The sequence below is a fragment of the Elephas maximus genome, chromosome 5, assembly GCF_024166365.1.
Source record: "Elephas maximus indicus isolate mEleMax1 chromosome 5, mEleMax1 primary haplotype, whole genome shotgun sequence".
Taxonomy (NCBI): domain Eukaryota; kingdom Metazoa; phylum Chordata; class Mammalia; order Proboscidea; family Elephantidae; genus Elephas; species Elephas maximus.
The window spans coordinates 158,788,450-158,806,218 of NC_064823.1; the positions used below are offsets into that span (position 1 = coordinate 158,788,450).

The window sequence follows — 17,769 nt, forward strand, 5'->3', positions numbered from 1 at the left end:
CTGCTTGAGCCTCATGGCTGTGGTCACATCGAGTGCTGGCCTGTGGCAGTCCTGACTACTTTCTGGGGGGTGTTATGGTTGTGTTATTTGTAAAATGGGAAAATAATCCGATAATTTAAAGGCACCAAACCACACAGGTGCATCCCCAGCCTGGGAGCCCAAGCAATCCCTGCTGGGCACAGCAGTGGCCAGCGGCACCCTACCTTCTGCAGCAGGCTTGGGGGCTGGCACAGACGCTGCAGCCTCAGCCCAGGTATCCCATCCTCCTAAGAGGTCCGGGTGGCTGGAGGAGGCGGTCATCCTGCTGGGTTCTGCTGGTAGATCCCCTGGGAAGAAAATGCCGGAAGAGAACAGCATTCTTTACAGCCTGTCTGTCCCGCCCACCCCTCCCGTGGGGCAGCCCCTTCGCACGTTCACCTCACCGCACTCCTGTCACCACGGTCACACACGTGCCCACACATCACATCTGGGCAGGGATGCCTGGGTGAAGGCCCTCTCTGGAGACACCAGTTCTCACAGCCTCCCTCCACTAGTCAGCATGACGCAGCACAGGCTGGAAGGTGCCTCCGGAGAGGGCCTCCATGATGACTGCCTGTACAGCTGGTCCTGGAGGGGCTGTTCTCCACATAGGACTGTGCTGTGCCCATGCCACAGGCAGCAGGGCTCAGGCTGGCCAGCCCCTTACACACTGACCTGGGGCCACCAGGGGTGGCTGGGTGAGGGGGAGAGGCAGGTGAGCACGGAGCCCTGTGGCTGCTGGCTGTGTAGGGCCAGGGCCCCACTGCCCTCAGCATGCAGGGTGTCTGGTCTCTGGCTGCAGCCTTGGCTCCGTGGGACCCAGAGACGCTCATTTGCGCCCTGATCTGACCACTGGATGTGACCATGGTTGGCGCACAGTGAAGTTCATGAGATGACGAAAACTAGAATCTGCATGTCAGTTGTCCCAGGGTCTTCAAAGACACCACTGCTGCCTCCTACACCTGCCAGGTGTGCTCAGGTCCCTCACACTCACACATGCCTGAAGGTGCCTTCACACGCACCTTCCCACCCTTTCCTAAAACCTGGCAGGGCATGCGGTAGTCAGGACACTGGGCTGGTCGCGTCTCCGTCCCAGGGGACAGATGATCTGCGGGCCCCTCCCTCAGGGCCCGCACCCAGCCCGGCAGTCCTGGCACCTGGGCACATGGTGTCTTTTTTGTCTGCCCTCCTCTCACTGTTGCTAGTGCCAGCACTGCTGGGAGCCTATTCTCCAATCTGTCCACCCACAACCCGTCCGCACATGGTCGCCACGAGCTTCCTACGACGCACGCCAGACCTGCCAAAGCATCTGCTTGAACCCTCAGGAGCTGAGGACCACAGAGCCTGGCCCCAGGCCTTCCCCGGCTTTTCTGGGCCCCTGCTGTCCCCTGGCCCACAGCTTCTGGCCTGCACCCTCTCCCAGCCGTGGACTCTCCTGGCCTGCACCCTTTCCCAGCCGTGGTCTCTCCTGGGCCACAACCTCTCCTGGCCTGCACTCTCTCCCAGCCGTGGACTCTCCTGGCCCATAGCCTCTACTGGCCTGCACCCTCTCCCAGCTGTGGACTCTCCTGGCCCACAACCTCTCCTGGCCTGCACCCTCTCCCAGCCATGGACTCTCCTGGCCCATAGCCTCTCCTGGCCTGCACCCTCTCCCAGCCATGGACGCTCCTTGGCCCATGCTGTCTCCTGGCCTACAGCCTCTCCTGGCCTGCACCCTCTCCCAGCCATGGACGCTCCTTGGCCCATGCTGTCTCCTGGCCTACAGCCTCTCCTGGCCTGCACCCTCTCCCAGCCATGGACGCTCCTTGGCCCATGCTGTCTCCTGGCCTACAGCCTCTCCTGGCCTGCACCCTCTCCCAGCCGTGGACTCTACTGGCCCATGCCAACTCCTAGCCCACAGCCTCTACTGGCCTACACCCTCTCCCAGCTATGGACTCTCCTGGCCTACGGCCTCTCCTGGTCTGCATCCTCTCCCAGCCCGTGCCAACTCCTGGCCCATGCCAACTCCTGGCCCATGCCAACTCCTGGCCTGCACCTTTCTCCCATCCATGGACTCTCTTGGCCCATGCTGTCTCTCAGCCTGCTCCGTCTCTGGTGTGGCCTCACTCTCAGCTCTGCTCCAGCCATGCAGACCTCTCTCTGTTGGAACGAGCCAATCCAGTCACTCCTCGGGCCTGCCTGGGAACATACCCATCTCCAATGCCCTCATGCTATGATCTCTTCCCAACACTTGCTCCCTGGATTCTTCTGTCCCCCACCGTCCCCTCACCCTGCCCCACACCAGCCCCATGTGAAGGTGGCTGTGATGACCTTGTTCACTGCCCAGCCCTGGAGCTCAGAGGGACCTTGCCTATGGGTGGGCCCTCCAGAGACACCTGCTGAACAGCACGCAGGACAAGGATGTGCAGAGAAAGCTGAGTAGTAGCTGCAGGAATGGCCAAGAGGGAAGGAAGGGAAGAGAAGGGCCCAGTCCCTGTAAGTCCCCAGGCAGATGGCAGCTCTGGGCTGACCTTTCCCCACTGCTGGTGTCCAGGCCATGTGTGGGCACCACTGGCATCATCTCAGAGATGGTGCACAGGAGCTGGGCAGGACCTCAGTGGGCCTGGACCACTGGGAGCACACCGAGACGCTAGGGGGCAGCGCTGGGCCCTGTAAGGCCTCCTGTCATGCCCAGAGTGAGCAGAACTACCCTAGAGCACGAGAGGCCATGCGGTCAGAGGGTGGAGCTGGGACTCGCACATGCCCGCAAGGCCCCCAAATCCACTCTATCCTCTACCATCCAGCTGGGAGGCGTGGCACGCCCATTCTGGCTCATGTGCTGTGAATACCTTAAATCTACTGCTACCCCTGTTTTCAGACAATCAACCTGAAAACCCGCCTTCCAGCCCCCAGATGTCCTCAGGAACCAGCCAGCATCAAACAAGTAAGACCGAGACCACACAGAAGCAGATTCTCGTGCTCTGCCAGAGGCGGAAAAATGTAGTTTCTAGAAACACAAGACCTCCCGCAGGTCCGTGGCTCAGAGCTCCGGGCTGTGTGAGGGCCACAGGCCGGGGCTTACCCAGGTGCAGGAAGTCCGAGCTGCAGGACAGGGGCGGGGCGCTGTGGGCGGAGGGGAATGCAGTGGGCAGCGTGGCTGCGGCTGAGGAGTCAGGATGAAGAAACTCGCCAAAGAGATCAGGGTTGGAGCAGGTCTGAGTGTCTGAGTCAGCTGCCATCAGGAATGGGTCAAATGGGTCAGCTAGGGGCAAAGACAGCAAAAAAGGCCCACGGCCATTAGAGGAAGGCAGCACGGAGTTAGAGGTTTCATAAGTGAGTATTTACAACTTGTGTGAGGTAAATGACCTGGTTTTACCACAAGTAAGGTGGCCTTTGTCCTGAGCTCTGGGGAAATAACCCTGGAGTAACGAGGGTGCCGTGGTCTGGGACTTCCAGGCCATGCCTGAGGATTTGTGCTGGTGAATGGGGGCTGGCCAGATCAGCAAGTACTCACCTGGGAGGCTGATATCAAGTAGCCCCAGGAGGCATGGTTTAGCCTCTCATGCAGGACTGGCTGATAAAAGCCCTGAGCACAGAGGCTCAGAGAGCTTCCCGGTTGGTGAGAACACCTGCTCTTGGGAGGGTAGTGCAACCTTTGGGACATGGAAGCTCTGTGCCGGGCCCTTGCCCTATACATCTCTTTCTTTGTATCCTTTCTGGCTGTAATAAACCTGTAGTCCTAAGTATGGTGTATTCTCCGTGAATTCTGTGAGTCATTCCAGTGAGTTATTGAACAAAGGGGCAGTGGGAGCCAGCAGGTCAGAAAATAAGGGTGTCACGTGGACTCCCGTGCTTGTGGCTGGCATCCTGAAGGGGTAGTAGGAAACCAGCCCTGAATTGGTGGTCAGAAGGTCAGAGGTTGGGGTGTCATGTGGACTCCAGGGATCTCCTCGGAGTAGGAGCCCTACTGTGTCTCCTGGCCCCGCTACGGACTGGCAGCAGCTCAGTCCGCTGTGGTGTGACTGACTCTTTCCACCTCCACCCGACAGTCTGAGTGGCCCTTCACCACTGTGCCCAGGTCACACTCTCAGGTTCTTGCTTCCTCCTCCTCTGTCCTGCCTGTCACCTCTGCCCAGCCTCTCACTGGAAGTGCACTGGGCCTTGGACAGCCCCTCTGCTGTTCCTCCAGGCTGGGGGCCCGGGACGGGTGGAGAGCACCACACCCCCAGGAGGGGGGCCTAGGACAGACAACTCTGCACCCCTTGGAAGGCGGCCAGGGATAGACAGAGCACCACATCCCCTGCAGGGGGGCCCAGGACAGAGCTCACCATACTCCCTGGAGGGGAGCCCAGGACAGACAGCGAGCACAATATCCCCTGGAGGGGGCTTGGGACAGACAGAGAGCACAGCATCCCCTGGAAGGGGGCCCAGAATGGACAGAGAGCACGGCACCCCCTCAAAGTCCCCTCCCCGAGGCACGTTTTCCTTCCTCTGAGACAACAGCGCTGATGTACACGTCTACAACATCCAGACTGATCACCATGTACAAGAAAGCACGTCCCCATGGGAACAAGGCACACATACCAGCTGCAGCGGACCCCTCACAGGGGGCGCTCTGAGCTCCTGGGGGAGCACTGGGGCCGGGGAAGAAGAGCGCAGCCTCTCCGCCAAGCAGGTCGCCCGTGGGCCCCTCGGGAGCAGCCGCAGAGGGCACAAAGAGACCGCTGAGCAGGTCAGCATTGCTGGAGGAGCCTCCGGCACCCTGCGCAGGGAGCACGGGCTCCGGCTCCACCTCCGAGTGCAGCCCCAGCAGGTCCACGCTGTCCTCTGGCGTGGGCTCCTGCGGTGGGGAGGGTGTCTCGGCCGCGAAAATCAGGTCCTGCTCTTCGGCCATTCCTGCACAGCCCGACACGTCCTCCTCGGCTGTGACCTCCTGACTCTCACCGGAGAAGGCGGCAGCTTCCTCATCCGACAGTTCACTCTCATCTTTGTCTTCACTCAGTGCGGACTGGCTCTCCTTCAGAAAGTTGTTTTCGACACTAGTTTCTGATTCCTTCCCTTCTGTGAAAAGAACACAAGAGCACAAGCCGACGGGTCAGGAGATACATGTGTCAGATCCCACTATGGCGCCCCGGGTGTTCATGACACCGACCCAGAACGTAGAACCCCAGCCCCTCTGTCTGCAGCAGGACCCAGGCCACGGCCTCAGGGGCTTCCTGGTTGGAGGAGGGGGAGGCGGAACGAGGGATGGGGAGGGGGGAGGGGGGAGGATGAGGAGGAGAAAGAGGAAGAGGATGAGGAGGACAAGGAGGAGGAAGACAATGAGAAGGATGAAGATGAGGAAGAGGAAGAGAACGGGGAGGAAGAGAATGATAAGGAAGGCAAAGAAGAGGAGAAGGCAGAGGATGGAGAGAAGGATGAAGAGGAGGAAGAGGATGAGGAGGAGGAGGAAGATGAGGAGGAGGAAGAGAAAGTGGAGGAGTAGGAGGAGGAGGAAAGGGAGGAGAAGGGAGAGGGAGAGGAGAAGGAGGGAGAGGGAGAGGAGGGAGAGGGAGAGGAGGGAGAGGGAGAGAGGAGGGAGAGGAAGAGGAGGAAAAGGAAGAGGGAGAGGACGAGGAGGAGGGAGAAGAGGGAGAGGAAGAGGAGGGAATGGGAGAGGGGGAGGAGGGAGAGGGAGAGGAGGAGGAGGAGGAGGAAGCAGGAGAAGAGGAGGAGGCACAGCTCCCACAGCACACTGCAGCAGCGGGAGCGCTGGCCAGGAGCCCTTTTCCAATCAGGAAGCTCAACTCTGAGCAGAGACGGAGCTGAGGCGGCTGGGGGAGGTGGCATGCAGAGGTGGTCCGGTGGTGGCGTGGCCCCTCAGAGCAAAGGGGGAGCCAAGGGGCAGGGACCAGAAAATGTGGAAGAGATGCTGAGGGACCACCAGGCCAGGTGCCTGCGACTCGGTGCAGGAGCACAAAGCAGGCTGCAGATGATTCCAGATTGAGCAAGGCACATGGGGGCCCTGGAAGTGGGACAGGAGAGGGAGGGCAGAGAAGGTTTCAAGACAAAAACAGCCAGGCTGGGCCAGCAGGCAATGGGCAGAACCTGGGGAGAGGAGGTGCCCAGTATACTTCGTGGAGGCCATCTTTCCCAGGACATTGCCCGCCACAGCACTGACAATGACACCTACCCTCTGTGGGACACTGCCCACCACAGTGCTGACCGTGATCCCCACCTTCTGCGGGACACTGTCCACCTCAGCGCTGACCGTGACCCCCATCCTCTGCAGGATACCACCCACCATAGCACTGATCATGACTCCCACCCTCCTCAGGACACTGCCCACCACAGCACTGTCCATGACCCTTACCCTCCACAGGACACTGTCCACCACAGTGCTGACCGTGACACCCACCCTCTGCAGGACACTGCCCACCACAGCACTATCACCCCACCCTCTGCAAGACACTGTGCACCACAGCACTGACCGTGACCCCTACCCTCCATGGGACATCATCCACCACAGTACTGACCATGACACCCACCCTCTGTGGGACACTGCTCACTATAGCACTAACCATGACACCCACCCTCTACAGGACACTGTTCACCACAGCACCGACCACGAGCCCCATTCTCCGTGGGACACCGTCCACCATAGTGGTGACAAAGACCCCTACCCCTCCGCAGGACACCGCCCACCACAGAGCTGGTCACGACCCCACCCTCTGTGGGACACTGCCCACCACAGCGCTGACCAGTCATGCCCTCAATTTCCTACAACATACGGTGTTTTCGCCAGGACTGCCCCACCTAGTGTGGTGTCTGATGTAGGCGTCAGAATGTGGGCTGATGTCCTAGGAGGGGCCAGAGCCCCCACCCCCCCCAGTTCAGTAACTGTCCTCAGCCTCTCATTTGGGCTCTACCTCAAAGGGGCCTGTGTTCAGGGCTCTGTATTTCTGTCAGTGATCTCCAGACTGCCTCAGTGCCCCCAGCTCACAGGGGTGGGGGGCCAAGCCTCCTGAGCCAGCTCGGGGTGAGATGCAGACTTCACCCTGAGAGCAGAAGGCCAGAAGGACTAAGACTTCCGGCCTGAGGACAGGGAAGAGGAGGCAGGCACAGTCAGGAGGAATAGGCGAAGGTGGCTTGGACGGGGCAGCATGGCTGTCTTCTCGCATATTCTGTTAGGAGATAGCCAACGGGACATCCACGTGGACATGTGGGTGTCAGCATGAGGTGTGGGCCCTGGGCCTGCCTCCTCGAGTGTGAGGACCTGAGCGGGCCCAATCTGGAACAGTGAGCTCGCTGCCAGCCGCCTTGGGCTGGCACTGGTCACCTGAACAGGCTGCTCCAGTGGAGCCGACTCTGGCTGGCACAGCAGGCCAGGCCTGGAGGACGCTTCTGAGAAGCAGCAGAGGCCAGGCGGGCGGCAGGACTTGGGGGGCACTGACGGCAGGGGTCCCACCACAGAAGGGCGACGGCAGCAGGCGGCGCGAGGCCCCTACCGTGCCAGTCGAGTGTGTGGAGGAGGCTGTTTGTGTCGGTGCTGCTGCTCTGCGCTGAGTCCGACCCCGTGGGCTCCCCTTCCGGGAACCGTGCCGCCGCCTCGGCGTCGTACTGAGCTGTGGAGCCAGGCTGCCTGGGGAGCTCGGGCTTACCTGTCAGGTGAGGGAGGGACAAGTGTCAGGCCACACAGCCCAGGACACAAGCACCTATGGCTTCAACACACCAGCATCGGCGTCAGCTCCGGCGGTGCAGCCCCAGCAACCCCAGTCACCAATCCTAGTGCACACAGCGACCCGAGTCCAGGCCCAGCCGGAGACCTGTGTCCACATCCAAGGTGATGGGGAGGGTCTGCCTGGTGACTGGATCACTGCTGTCCACTCAGCTGCTATCTGGGTCTCATGTACATGTGCACACAGGGGAACCCCCACACACACACGTGCACACAGCGACCCGAGTCCAGGCCCAGCCAGGAGACCTGTGTCCACATCCAAGACGATGGGGAGGGTCTGCCTGGTGACTGGATCACTGCTGTCCACTCAGCTGCTATCTGGGTCTCATGTACATGTGCACACAGGGGAACCCCCACACACACACGTGCACACAGCGACCCGAGTCCAGGCCCAGCCAGGAGACCTGTGTCTACATCCAAGACGATGGGGAGGGTCTGCCTGGTGACTGGATCACTGCTGTCCACTCAGCTGCTATCTGGGTCTCATGTACATGTGCACACAGGGGAACCCCCCCCCCACACACGTGCACACAGCGACCCGAGTCCAGGCCCAGCCAGGAGACCTGTGTCTACATCCAAGACGATGGGGAGGGTCTGCCTGGTGACTGGATCACTGCTGTCCACTCAGCTGCTATCTGGGTCTCATGTACATGTGCACACAGGGGAACCCCCACACACACACGTGCACACAGCGACCCGAGTCCAGGCCCAGCCAGGAGACCTGTGTCTACATCCAAGACGATGGGGAGGGTCTGCCTGGTGACTGGATCACTGCTGTCCACTCAGCTGCTATCTGGGTCTCATGTACATGTGCACACGGGGGAACCCACCCACACACACACGTGCACACATGTGTGCGTGTACAGCTTTCAGTGATACTTAGCTCTCCTCAGATAAGAAAACGTGAAAAATGCAAACCAAGAACGTGAAGACAGACATGATGTGGCCAGCCATCTGAATCCTGAGTCCTACCCGCCAATGCCCTCTTTACACGACTTTTGTTGGAACTACTCTGAGACAAGACAGGATGGATTCAGGCTCCTGTGTCAACCAGGCTATATGGGCGGGGTCACCGCCAAGAATAACAAACTACAATAACTGTGCCAGGGACAGTGAGCAACACTGTGCCAGGCTGGCCCAGGGACAGTGAACAACACTGCACCAGGCTGGCCCAGGGACAGAGCTGCCCAAGCTGAGGTCACATTTAAGGTGGACGTTGCCCAGAAAAGGGAACTCCTGAGTCAGTAAGCAAGTGAGAGCCTACCTGCCTGGGAGGTAGATCCCTCCCGCTGGGTCACAGAGCCCACCCCAGCCCCTCAGAGAAGGGCCCTCAGGCCTAAGGCTGCACAAGAGCAAACTGCTGCCCAGTGTTCAGGAACTGGTTCTGTGTTTCTGCCCACACGTGGGACAAGATAACAGATCTTTCTTCTCAGTCTGGGGGCCACAGGAGCTGTACCTGAGGGGCGAGACCCAGCTGTGGAGAAAGACTCGGCACCACGAGGGCCAGTCTCCATCTGGGAATGGGAGCGGCACGGTGGCCTGGGGAAACAGTGAGCAAGCCTTGGAAAACACCAGTAACCAAGCTCTTCCTTTCACTGGGTCTTAAGCCAGTTTCACTACGGAGTATTTTAAAGACAAGGCTTTCTGAAACTCATCCTGCACTGCAAGGCCACACTGCACCCACTGTGGAGAAGAACGGAGCACCTGGGAAAAGGTGTGCTCCTACAGCCCGACCACGGCAGAGCATGCACGCCAGGTGGAGGCACAACACCTCGAGGAGACCCGAGGCCTCTCAAAGCCCGACCCAGGCCCCAACTGGGGCTCCTGCCTGCTCCCAGGGGAGCTCTACCCCAGGCACGGGTAGGGAGCACGGGGGTGCATGAGAGGCACCTCTGAGCCCCCAGGGCCAGCCCTACTTGGGCAGAGGTGGGGATACAGGGGCTGTTGTGGAAAGAGAGCTCCAGCTGACAGGCTCAGGGAGCAGCCCGGGCTCCTGATGCATTTTTCACTTGGTGACAGCCATCAGAGTGGGTGAACCCTGAAGAACACACGGACAACAAAGGAAGCCCATCACTTACCAAATTTGGACAGGCTGTCCTGCTGCTCCTCCCGGCTGGAGAACAGGATTTTGGGATTGAGCCCCTTCATGCTCAGGCTATCCCATGGTGGGGCCTCTCGGCTCGGCCGGTCGCGGGGCTCCACCTCCACCTCGAGGTTCACTTGGAACAGATCGGGGTACTTCTCTTGGATGTCACATGCGTCCAGGTCATACCTGAAATGTTGAGCATCAGACACGGTTTACAAAGGTCCACCAAAGCCCTCCACAAGTCATTCCCAAGTTTATAGCAAACGGAAGTGTGGACAGAAGATTGTCTCCTCGGGCAGGGAGGCACCCATGTCGTCGTGCACTGGCTGGGGCTGCTGGGCAATGCCGGCATGGACTCAAGGTGCCTGGGCAGGGCCCAAGAACTTCAACCCCAGGGACTTGCCAAGTGCTTGGTGAGCACGGACTCTGCTCTGGCCACTCAAGAAGCCACAGGAGTGCTATGAGAAAGGAGCCCGCCCACACTCCTGCCTGCAGGGTCCTTGTGCCCAGCTGGCCACACACACGGAGGCATGCAGCCATTTCAGTAGGGTCCCATGTGTCGGTGCTCAAAACATTGGGCACATCTGAGGAGGCCCACGCAATGGGCCCTTCTGCTCAGGGCCACCCGCTTTGTCCTCACAGGATGACTGACCCACTCCTGACATTAAGGTAAGGTTCTCCCAGACTGTTGATGATGGAGAGCACTGGGTCTAGGCTCCACCCAGAGCCCGGACGTTCACTCACGCATGCTCTCCGCAGACTGCTCTCCATAGAGTGGTGAAGGCCGTGCCTGGCCACTGCCAGGAATCGCAAAGGTGGGCTTCATGCCCAAGAGCAGGGAGGATGGTTCCTGTGAGGCAGGCACAGCAGACACGAAGTCTCTACGTCCCAGGCAGGCAGGTAGGCTCCTCACTGGCTGTGTGTACCTCCATGCCACCGACGTCCAGCAGGGGTTGACTCAACGAGGCAGGTCCTCCTCAGATATGTGCATCACCAAGCAGCCAACATCCAGCAGGGGGTGGCCCCATAAGGCAGATCCTCCCCAGATGTGTGCATGGCCATGCCGCTGACAACTAGCAGGGGACGGCCCCAGGAGGCAGCTCCTCCTCAGATGTGTGTACCACCATGCTGCCGACATCTAGCAGGGGGTGACTGCACAAGGCAGGTCCTCCTCAGATGTGTGCACCGCTATGTGGCCGATATCCAGCAGGGGGCTGCTCCACCAGGTAGGTCCTCCTCAGATGTTTGCACCACCATGCGGCCAACATCCAGCAGGGGGCGATGACACAAGGCAGATCTTCCTCAGATGTGTGCCCCGCCATGCTGCAGATGTCCAGCAGGGGACAACCCCACAAGGCAGGTCCTCAGGTTCGATGTCCACTGCCATGCAGCCAATCATATAAGCCCCATCTGCACCCCTTGGGGGTGGGGTGGACCTTCACCCTTTCTGCGTGACTAGTTTCCAGGAGGGTGCCAGACCCAGAACCACTCACCGGACATCTACACACACACTGTGATGGATTAGTTGGTTCAGATCAGGTTCCTTTGGGATCTCAAATGCATTTGTCCGTAAAAATGATGTCCACTCTGGTGAAATCCCCAGACTATCAGGAGGTACCTTGATAACGAAGACCTCTGGGACCCAGACACCAGGGACTGGGAATAGGGTGCCAACATGGCCCTGAGTCTCCAGGAACTGCTCTGAGTACCTGTCCAGGTGGCCCCGGGGATGTGTGGAGACACGGGAAAACAAAGGCATTCATCACTCTCTGTGAGGAATCCAGGGGACCTGAACAGGTAAGTGATCTTGGCTGCCAGCTCACTGACCTGCCCTCATTCCTGCTCCACATCTCTCTAGGGAATCCCAGTATTTTCCTAAGATGGTCTCTGATGACATTTTCACCAACTATATTGATAAATCGAGTTCTTCAGCTGGGCTCAGCCTCCCAATGTTTGCCTTATTTTACACTAATGTCTGTAATGGAAACCCTGGTGGCATAGTGGTTAAGTGCTACAGCTGCTAACCGAAAGGTCGGCAGTTCAAATCCACCAGCTGTTCCTTGGAAACTCTATGGGGCAGTTCTACTCTGTCCTATAGGGTCGCTATGAGTCGGAATCGACTCGACGGCAGTGGGTTTGGTTTGGGTAATGTCTGTCTGTCTGTTGTTGTTCGGTGCCATCCAGCTGATTTGGACTCACAGTGACCCCATGTGACAGAGTAGAACTGCCCATAGGGTTTCCTTGGCTGTAATCTTTACGGGAGCAGATCGCCAGGCCTTTTCTCCTGAGAGCTGCTGGGTGGTTCGGACTGCCCACTTTCTGGTTAGCAGCCGAGCACTTAACCACTGTGCCACCAGGGCTCTTATGCATTACGATAATCACTCCAAAACAAAAACACTTTTAACAATGGACCGAGGAGGGGGCAGCAGTGACAGGGCGATGACACTGGTCGGGTAGAGCAGCAAAGCTGAGACTGGTTTTATTTACTTCTCTGGACTTCACACAATTAACAAGCACGTGTTATTTTAAAATGTAAAGCACATTAGGTTTTAGTATTCTCTCAGGTCCCCCACCTTACCCCAAATATAATTCCTCTGTGGAAGGGGAGGAAACCAGTACAGTGACCTGGGTCGGCAAGAAGCGACTCCACCCTGAAGAAGCATTTCCGCTCCTATCGTCCTGGGTCAAAATCCAGAAGGCAGGGGTGAGCTTCACGCCTGGAGAGAGGCCCACCTGCTCTGCACATGCCCTCCTCAGCTTCTCTGACCCAAGTCAGCGGCCTCTCTGGCCCACACAGCCCTAGCCCAAAGAGACCAAGGCAGGTGTCCTTTCGTATCACGGGCTGCCCGTCCAAAATCCAAGAGACAGTAGAGGTGAGTGCTCAGCCAGGTGTGAACAGCTAACACAGGAAGTCCTGGGTTAGAGTTAGCAGCGATCGTGAGGCCCACAAAGGGGTCAGCAAGTACTGGGAAAGCCCCAAGAGGCCAGTGAGGCCAGCTCACCAGGATAGCCCGCCCTCTCACCCCCAGAGACTACAGGCTGGGCCTGCCTGGCTTAGCAGGGTCTGTGAGCAGGGCAGCAGCACCCACAGCCCCTGACGGCCATGTGGGAAGGAGCAGGGCAGACAGCAAGGGGAGGAGAGGCAAGGGAGCCACATAACCTCTGCAGGGCCCGGTGGTGGCTAGTTGCAGTCAGCTCAGCTCCGTGGGGAGAGAATGGCCTTGGGGACAGTTCCAGGGCACCACGCTGGGTGGAGGTGCTGGGGGCCACGCATCATGAGGCCTGGAGGACAGCCTCCCGCCCCAGCCGCCCTGGAGTCTGCAGGCTAGCCTGGGCCTGCCTGGCTCAGCCCAGTGGGCACTGAGGGAACAATGCAGCGTCTGTGAGCACAGCAGCAGCACCCAAGGTCCCTGACTTCAGGAGGCCCCCACACCCAGACTCCTCTGGATGAGCACTGGGGGCCTCTGACCTGTCTGGCCAGAAGACAAACATGCTGACCAGCGTGCATCCGAGGCTGAGTGTACTAACCCTCCTGTAGCTCACAGGAGGCTCTCAGGCCTGCTGCATGCCCAGTCACGGACAGTGGACACAGGTCAGGCTTATCTGACGATGGTCTCACACTGTCCTGTTTCAACTGCCTCTGCAAGACAAACCCTGCCCCCAGGACAGGCGCACCTCCACTTTTCTGTATCCATCAGTCACATCAACAGCTTTCTTCTCAATGTAATGAATGAATGAAGTTTTTGGAAGTATACACAGTAACCGCGAAGAATTCGGAGTACACCGTGTTCACTGGTATTCAGATAAAAGCATAGTAATCTTTCCAGCCTCCCCAAAGACCTAAGCCATGGTATTTTCAATCATCTCATATGCATGCAAAAGCTAGACAATGAATAAGAAAAAATGAAGAAGAATGAATGCCTTTCAATCACGGTGTTGGCGAAGAATACTGAATATACCATAGATTGTCAGAAGAATGAACAAATCTGTCTTAGAAGAAATACAGTCAGAGTGCCAGTGTTATCAGAAGGGACCAATGCTTGGAGAAGGACATCATGCTTGGTAAAGTAGAGGGTCAGGGAAAAAGAGGAAGCCCCTTGATAAGATGGGCTGACACAGTCGGCTACAACAATGGGCTCAAACCTAACAATCACTGTGAGGATGGCACAGGACCGGGCAGTTTCGTTCTGTTGTACACAGGGTCACTATGAGTCGGAGCTGACTCGATGGCACCTAACAATAACAACAACAAAAGGCTCTCTGTGGACTCTCCAAATCACTGCTCCCCCGAGGCGACAACTACTCGAGTATCTATACCACAGATGAGTTCCGAACGTGGGTTTCTGTGCCCATTCAGATCAGGCTTATGTCTGTGCACGCTGCTTACAAGTTGCAATTGTAGTTTATATAATTAGTTTATATAATAATTATATAATTATTGTCAGTTGTTTACTCCTTTTCACTGCTGTGTGCCACTCTGTTGTGTGAATATTCCATGATTCATTTACCCATGCATGTCTGGGCTCCTTCTAACAATATGGAGTCTTCCAATCCATTAACACGGTATATATCCCTTACTTCTTACATTTTGGAGGTTAATTTTTTTTTTCAACAAAGTTTGTAGTTTTTAGAACAAAAGTCTTCCATGTCTTTTGTTATATTTCTTCCTAGGTATGTGATACTTTTTGATGCTACTACAAATAACACGGCTTTTAAAATTTCATTTTCTAATGGCTTGTTGCTGGTATATAGATATAAAATCAACCGTTATATATGAACTCTATACCTAGCAATTTTACTAAATTCTCTTATTCATTCTATTGATTTGTAGGTTCTTCTGGATTTTAGATGTAAAGCCATGCTTGTAGATATACAAAAATAATAGTTTTAACTTCTTCCTTTCCATTCCTTATGCTGTTTCTTTTTCTTGCCCTATTACAGTGGCTAAGAGGCCTGGTAAACTGCTTCCATAAAGATTACAGCCAAGAAAATGCTGATGGGCAGTCCTACCCTCTAAAACATGGAAGTTAGAACTGACTTGATGGCAATGGTTTTGGTTTGGTGTTAGGACCTATGGTAAAATACTGAATAGAAGTAGTGATAATGGAAACAGGGGGAAAATGTTGAAACATTTCATCATCAGGTATGATGTTACAGGTTTTCTGCTGAGAATTTTAATGAGAAAGGGGTACTGAATTTTGCCAAATGCTTTATCAATGTAAAGACATACGGTTTTCACCTTTATTCTCTTAATGTGGTGAATTTCACAGACTGATTTTCAAATGTTACACCAGCTTTGTTATTGCTATTTGCTGTTGAACTGGCCCCATTCTCAGGATGGCCCCATGCATTACAGAAGGAAATACTGCCTGGTCCTGTGCCATCCTCATGATCAGCTACAGAGCAGACTGCTGTGACACATAGGGTTTTCTAAAGCAGGTCGCTACACCTTTCTTCTTAGCCTGTCTTAGTCTGGAAGCTCACTGAAACGTTCTGCGTCATAGCAACATGCAAGACTCCAAGATAGATTGGTGGTGGCTGCGCGCAAGGTGCACTTGCTGGGACTGGAACCTGGGTCTCTGTATGGAAGGCGAGAATTCTACCACTATAACATCAATGCCGCCACTAAACCAACTTAACCTTCCTGAAATAAACCACCTTGGTCAGGATGTATTACCCCTTTAAACGTAACACTAGAGGCAGGTTACTAATATTTTGTTTAAAAGTTTTATATATTTATGAGAGATACCAAAAAACCAAACTCACTGCCATCGAGTCAATTCCAACTCATGGAGACCCTATGGGGTTGCCATGAGTCGTAAGAGACATTTTCCTTTCCTATAATGTTGTTATCGGGTTTTGGTAAGGAGGCTACGCTGGCCTCATGATAAAAGAGTTAAGAAGTGTTCTCCTTTTTTTCTATTCTCAGGGAGATTCAGTGTAAAATCAGTATAAATTCTTTTTTAAAAGTCTGGAAGAATTCCCTAGTGATGCAGTCTGGACATGGAGTTTGTGGGAAAGTGTTAAGTTATAGGTTACATTTCTTTAACAGATGTGGTACTACTCCAGTTTATGTTCTCTCTTCTTACATGAATGTTCATAACAGCTTTATTTAGCCAAACGCTGAAAATGACCCAAATGTCCATCAACAGGTGAATGGATAGACAAATTAGGACACATCCAGGCAGAAGAACAGTCCTCAGCGTTACAAAGGAATAAACCATTGACACCCGCAACAACATGGATCAATCTCAAGATAATTATGCTGAGTGAAATAAGCCAGACCAAAAAAAAAGGAGTACACGCTGTATGATCGTATTTAGAGAAAACTCTACAATAGACAAGCTAATCTACAGTGGCAGAGAACAGATCAGTGGATGTCTGGGGACTGCAGAGGGAGCTCAGGGCATGGAAGCTGGGGAGGCGGGCACAGCGCTCTCAAAGGGGAGCTTTAGGGGACGATGGATATTTTTATTACCATGACTGTGGTGTATTATTTCTTCATGTGTCAGTTCTGATGCAATGATACATTGGATACAAATTGAGAGAATTTGTCCATTATCCCTAAGGTGGCAAATATATTGGCACAAAGTTCTTCATAATATCCTTGCTACCTCTTGCAGAGATGTCTCCTTTTTCTCGTCTAACGTGGGGAACCTGTGTTCTCTCTCCCTCCTTCCTGACCAGATCTGTTAAGGGTTCATTAATTTTATTAATCTCTGAAAAGAGAATCAAAGAACCATCTTTTTTGACTCTATTGGTTTTTCCTATATTTACTTTCTATTTTTATTTACTTTTTTATTGTGCTTTAAGTGAAAGTTTACAATTCAAGTCAGTTTCTCGTACAAAAACGTATGCACACATTGTTATGTGACCCTAGTTGCTCTCCCCATAATGTGACAGCACACTCCTTCTCTCCACCCTGTATTCCCCACGTCCATTCAACCAGCTCCTGCCCCCCTCTGCCTTCTCATCTCGCCTCTGGACAGGAGCTGCCCACATAGTCTCGTGTGTCTACTTGAGCTAAGAAGCACACTCCTCATCAGCATCATTTTATGTCTTATAGTCCAGTCTAATCCTTGTCTGAAGAGTTGGCTCTGGGAATGGTTTTAGTTTTGGGCTAACAGACAGTCTAGGGGCCATAACCTCTGGGTCCCTCCAGTCTTAGTCAGACCATTAAGTCTGGTCTTTTTACTAGAATTTGAGGCCTGTATGCTACTTTTCTCCTGCTCCATCAGGGATTCTCTGTTGTGTTCCCTGTCAGGGCAGTCATCGGTGCTTCTTTCCCAGACCCAGTGCCGTCGAGTTGATTCCGACTCATAGCGACCCTATAGGACAGGGGAGAACTGCCCCATAGAGTTTCCAAGGAGCGCCTGGTGGATTTGAACTGCCGACCCTTTGGCTAGCAGCTGTAGCACTTAATCACTACGCCACCAGGGTTTCCGGTGCTTCTTTACTTTCTATTTAATTGAATTCTGTTTCTCTATTACTTCTTCCCACCCATTTTCTTTGGGCTTAATTTGTTATTCTTTCTCTAACTTTCTGAAATGTGAGCTTGATCACTAATTTTCTTTTAATACATGCACTTAAAGTTACGCACTTTTTCTAAACCCTGTTTTAATGCATCCCACAAGTTTTGATACATTATTTTAATCATCATCCAATTAAACATATTTTATTCCACTTGTGTGCTTTTTTGGGGGGCACATGAGGTATTTATGAGTGTGTTACTTAGCTTCCAAACAAGGAGAGATTTTCTAGGTATTTTTCTGTTACTGATTTCTACTTTAATTTCACCTTTTGGAATGTTTTGAGACTTGTTTTTTGACACAGCGTATGGTCTATTTTGGTAAATGTTCCACGTGCGCTTGAACAGAATACAATTACTCCAGTTGCTCATTGTAACATTTAAAACCCAGAGCAAGCTGGTTAAGTGTAAAACATCTTCTGTATCTTTACTGATCTTCCA

General features: G+C 54.5%; 1 protein-coding gene across 3 annotated transcripts in view; it reads right to left on the reverse strand.

Moving 5' to 3' along the window:
* GAK (cyclin G associated kinase) overlaps positions 1-17,769 on the reverse strand; it is a 123,445-nt gene that overhangs the window by 13,571 nt on the left and 92,105 nt on the right. For 2 of the 3 annotated variants that reach the window (XM_049886518.1, XM_049886517.1), the window contains exons 19-23: positions 9,793-9,986; positions 7,485-7,637; positions 4,582-5,058; positions 3,080-3,259; positions 204-326 (exon numbers count right to left, since the gene is read on the reverse strand). In XM_049886518.1, the coding sequence (XP_049742475.1) occupies positions 204-326; positions 3,080-3,259; positions 4,582-5,058; positions 7,485-7,637; positions 9,793-9,986 (1,127 nt within the window). The remainder of the gene's footprint in view (positions 1-203; positions 327-3,079; positions 3,260-4,581; positions 5,059-7,484; positions 7,638-9,792; positions 9,987-17,769) is intronic. The other variant, XM_049886519.1, reaches the window with a different exon arrangement.